General features: G+C 63.1%; 1 protein-coding gene across 1 annotated transcript in view; it reads right to left on the bottom strand.

The window, feature by feature from the left end:
• Nucleotides 1-2,838, bottom strand: part of ELAVL3 (ELAV like RNA binding protein 3) — a 3,307-nt gene extending 469 nt beyond the window's left edge. The window contains 5 exon segments of the mRNA XM_014519809.2: nucleotides 669-824; nucleotides 1,349-1,574; nucleotides 1,949-2,102; nucleotides 2,254-2,357; nucleotides 2,592-2,838. Of these exon segments, the coding sequence (XP_014375295.1) occupies nucleotides 669-824; nucleotides 1,349-1,574; nucleotides 1,949-2,102; nucleotides 2,254-2,357; nucleotides 2,592-2,838 (887 nt within the window).
• Nucleotides 2,839-4,920: the final 2,082 nt, after the last annotated feature.

Below are 4,920 nucleotides of genomic sequence, written 5' to 3'. Positions count from 1 at the left end.
GCCCCGCCCCCCCCCGCCACTGGCGATGACCTAGAGAGCAGCGACAGCGGACTACCCTGGGCGTCACGCCACCGCACACCCAGGCAGGCCCCCCCCACCCCATGTGTACCCACGCATACACACCCATGCACTTGCACACGGGTATAGCCACCCCCTCAGCACGGCCCCCACCACCTCCAGGCTGGGGTGGGCACTGTCCCTGCCCTGGCTCACAGATATCACCCCTGCCCCACATGCCTCCAGCAGCAGAGACAGGGCCCCCACTACAACTATGAACTGCCCTCCCTCAGCTTCCAGGCTGGAATAGCCTCCTCTCACCCACCCACATGCTGGTGTGGGCACCCCCCCCTTCCTGTCATGCACATAGACACCCCACCCCCAGTTACTATGAGCATGCCCCCCCCTCACCAGGGCTTGGTTTGGGCATAGGTGCCCACCCATCTTGCTCCGCCTGACTTGTGCATGCATATGCTCACACACATACACATGCAGCTCCACCCCTTTTCCCCTGCCCCCTCCCCCTGACCCCCGCAACACATATATATTGGCATAGGCACATCCCCCACCCCCCAGCATAACTGCCACCCCTTTAACAGCCTTACCTCCTGCCCCATTCCCACAAATGGCCTGGCCTAGCCTGGGCATCCCCCCCCCTGCAATAAGCTGGCCTGGTCACAGCCTCCCCTCCCCTCCTTTCTGGGCAGCAGGCCTTTGGCAGGAGGGGTGGGGGTCTGGGAGGTGCCCAGGCTTGTTGGGGTGGGGGGCAGTTGCGGGGTGATATTTACCTCTTGACGCCATAGGCCATGTTTAGCAGGTTGTCAAGCCTGTGAAGCAAGTGTTGGGGGTGGGGTGAGTCAGGGCCAATCCCAACTGGGGTGGGGGTAGCGGGGAGGGGGCCGGGACCTGTGTTGGCTGGGCCAGGGGCACCCCACGCATGCATGCCCACACACACACATGCATGTGCATGTACACACATGTGCATGCATGTGCACACACACACGTGTACATGCATGAGTATACAAGTATACACATATGCATATGGGGCAGACTGGTAGCCAAGGGGGCAGAGTGGAATGAAGGGGGTGTGGCCTGATGTGGGAGGCGGGGGGCAGAGCTGGCAATGAGATGAGTGTGGCCAGTGCCCAGTTGGGGGCAGGGTGGGGGGGCAGGTCTAGCAGCCAGGTCTGATGCCAAGGCAGGGAGCCTGGCCGCAAGGTGGGCGGGTCTAAGGCTAAAGGGATGGGGCTTACTGTGAGATGGGCGTGGCCAATTCCCTGGGGCCAGTCATGAGGTAGGCACAATGCAATGCCAAGTGTCTTGCCACAAGGCAGGCGGGGGCGGGGCTTACCGGAAGCGCTGGGCATGGTGGTGCAGGGGCCCAGGGTAGCGCCGGGCTGAGCCCTGGTAGAGGTGGCTGAGCAGTGCCTGCCCCGTCTTCTGGCTTGGGCTGTTGGCAAACTTGACCGTGATAGGCTCAGCTGCGCCCAGTGGCTTCTGCCCATTCAGCCCCTTGATGGCCTCCTCAGCCTCCACGCGCTTGTCAAAACGGATGAAGCCCACGCCACGCGACACTCCTGCCAGGGAGCATGGTGGTCAGGCCTGTGGAGACCCCAGGCATCGGGGCTGCCCGCCCCTCCTGACAACCCCAGGGCTGGCCCTGATGCCCAGAGAGAACCCAGGCATCCGGGCCCCTAGCACTGACTCCCCGACCTAAGGCTGTCTCTTGCACTGAGGGAGAACCTAGGCATCTGGGTTCCTTGCCCTCCAGCCCTGTACCCTAGAGCTGGTAAGACCCCAGGCATCTGGGCTCCCCGCCTCTCCCACCAACCCGAGTTGGACCCTGCACCGAGAGAGAACCCAGGTGTCTGGGCTTCCAGCACTCTGACCCTGGTGCCTATGGGCTGGTGAGGACCCCATCATCTGAGCCACACTAGGCAGGTGGGGGTACCTGTAACCTGGTCGACCAGAATGCGGGAGGTGATGATGCGGCCGTACTGAGAGAAGAGCTGCTCCATCTCCTTCTGGCCCATGGTGCGCGGCAGACCGCTCACATACAGGTTGGCATCGCGGATAGAGGCTGAGCTGGGCCGTGCATATGACACCTGGGGGTTGGGTGAGCATCAGGGGGGAGGACATCAGGAGGTGGCTGGGCCCCCAACCCACCCCCTTCCAGAGCCCAGACACCCCCCAGCCCCCACTGCCCTCCCAGAGCTGGAGAGAACCAAGGTGTCCACCCCCCAACTCAGTCCCCACCTTGATGGTCTTAGTCTGCAGCTTGAGCCCGTTGAGGGTGCTGATGGCCTTGTCGGCGTCGTTGGGGTCCACGTAGTTGACGAAGCCATAGCCGAGGCTCTGCCCTGCAGGGGGAGGGATTGGGGGAGGCCTTGCATCCCCCTGCTGATGCCCTTCACTCCTGAACTGTAGGCCCAACCCAACCAGTGCCCCTCACTCTGGGCCCACAGCCCCTTGTGTCTCAGGTGCCCCTCACTCCCAACCTGCATCCCCTGCCCACCAAGCCCCATTGGTGCCCTTCACTCCCGACCTGCAGCCCCCTGCCCCATGGTGCCCCTCACTCCTGACCGCAGCCCCACCAGTGATCTTGTCGCGCACGAGCTTGCAGCTCTCGATGTCGCCGATGCTGCCAAAGAGGCTCTTGAACTCCTCCTGCGTCATGTTCTGGGGCAGGTAGTTGACGATGAGGTTGGTCTTGGAGTCATCGGCCCCGTTGGCAGCCAGGGGGGGCCCAGTACCAGTGGCTCCCGTGCCCGCGGGGCCATTGGACGCCTGCGTCTCCATGGTGCTGATTATCTGCTGGAGACAACACAGGGCCGGGCCCATGTGACTGGGAGGGCAGCCATACAGCCCAGGCAGCTGGGCTCTCAGACCCCGCCACTGCTCCAACCCCCCTCCCAGAGAGCCCAGGAATCTGGGCTCCCGGGCTCCCCCCACTCCGCCAATCCAATCCTTTCTTCCCAGAGAACCCAGGCATCTGGGCTTCCACATCCCTGCCCTGCTCCAACCAACTCCCAGCGAGTGCAGGTGTCTGGGGTCCCAGACCGCCCAGTCCAACGCTTCCCAGACCCCACTCTCCCCAGGGAACTCAGGCATCCAGACCCTGTCCCCAGCTCCACTCCCAGAGAATCCAGGTGTCTGGGCTCCCAGACCCCCAGTTCACACCCCCCGCCCGACCCCACTCCCCTGCCAAAGAACCCAGGCATCTGGGTCCAAGCCCCCAACCCTGGTCAAAACCTCCCTCCCAGAGAACCCAAGCATCCAGGTGCCCAGCCTCCTTGCTCTCACCCATCAGAGCCCACTGCGCTCCCAAATGTGGGAGAGACCCCCAGCCCAGGCCAGTCTCCCCTGCCCTGCAGTGGCTTAGCCCAAAACCCACAGATCCATCCAAAACTTGCCAAGAAATAGGCTTAAATTCTTGGTTTCTGCCCAAAAAATAATTTAAACACCTGCATGTGAAGTGTTCAAGGGGGATCTCAGCCCCACCCATGGCCCCTTGCAAGCCCCGCTGTGACTTCCAGGAGCAGGTTTGATCAATATGGCCTCAAATCCCCCCATCTGGGGCCCCTGGAACTAGCTGGTGCTGGAAGCCAAGGGCGGGAGGGCCAGTGGGGGGCTTTATGGAACCAGCTTGGCATTGACCTGGGACCCTCAGGCCAGGGCCTGCATATCTCACAGTGTACTGCACAGGTTTCACCCCACAAGCCCGAGGGCCAGGCAGGGCCCCAGGTGCAAGGCAGCAGCATCTGGAGCCACATCTATACCAGGGATCCCTAGGACCACATCCCCTGCAGCCTGGCACCCCTGGGGTCCTGCAGCTGCCCCCTGCCAGCCCCCACAACACTGCTGGCCCCACACTTCTCCCACCCCCACCTGCCCCCTGGACAAAGCAATTGGCTCCTGCAGAACCATTGATCGAGCTTCATCGATGTCACTGTGAACCTCAATGGTGCCTTGGGGGAGACACTGACAGCAAGACAGACCCCCCTCTACAGTCCTGCTGGTGCCCCTCACTCCCAACCAGCAGCTTCCAGCCCTCCAGCCCTGCCATTACCCCTCACTCCTGACCCACAGCCCCTGGCCCCAACGGCCCTTCCGGTGACCCTCACTTCCAACCCACAGCCCCCTGCATCCTAGATGGATGGACAGATGGAGGAGCAGGCCCAGGCCCACCCCCTCGCGGTGTCGGTGTCGCCTGAGCCCCCTAAGCCGAGCTAAGCTGCTAACAAGCAGATTCCGGCAACGAGCTTAGCACCCCCCCAGAGCACAGATGCCACTGGAGGGGGGGGGGGGGCAAGATCCAGGGCCCCCCCAGCCCTCCCCTCCCCCCCAACCCTTGTAGGCCCCTAGGCAACTCCAATGGGATCTATAGAGGGCCCCAGAATATCAGCAAGGGGAGCAAAGCTTCTATAGGGGGGCTTACACAGGGAGACGCAGGGATGGGCCTCCATTAGCCACCATAGGAGACATTCCCTATAGGTCCTGGTGACCCCAGTGGGGTCCCTGAGAGCTAAGAGCAAGGGACAGCTTGTGTGTTCACTCCTCTGCCAGAAGCAGGGAGAGAACCCAAGCGTTCGATGCCCAGACACCCCCCCCACCCGAGCTAACACCCCAGAGCCCCTCCCCTCCCAGTGCTGGGTGAGAACCCAGGTGTCTGGCTCCCGGCCCCTGTCTCCCATACCCCAACCCCCCCACAATTCCAGAGATGGCACCCAGGTCCGGGCTGTTGGTAGGTCCCTGGGCTAACAATCCCCCATTGTGCGGGGTGTGGGGGGGAGGGGGAAGATGGAGGCCCCTCCCCTGCCTGCAGGGGGGTGGTGCACTGGGTACCACTAGCTCCCCACCTCACACAATGGGCCTTTCAGGCCCAGCCTGGGGCTGCCAGCCACGGAGGGCAGGGTTGGCCAC

This window comes from Alligator sinensis, unplaced genomic scaffold, assembly GCF_000455745.1.
Source record: "Alligator sinensis unplaced genomic scaffold, ASM45574v1 scaffold707_1, whole genome shotgun sequence".
NCBI classification, from domain to species: Eukaryota; Metazoa; Chordata; order Crocodylia; family Alligatoridae; genus Alligator; species Alligator sinensis.
Note: the sequence above shows the minus strand (reverse complement) of the source record. Positions and strands in the feature narration are given on the sequence as shown.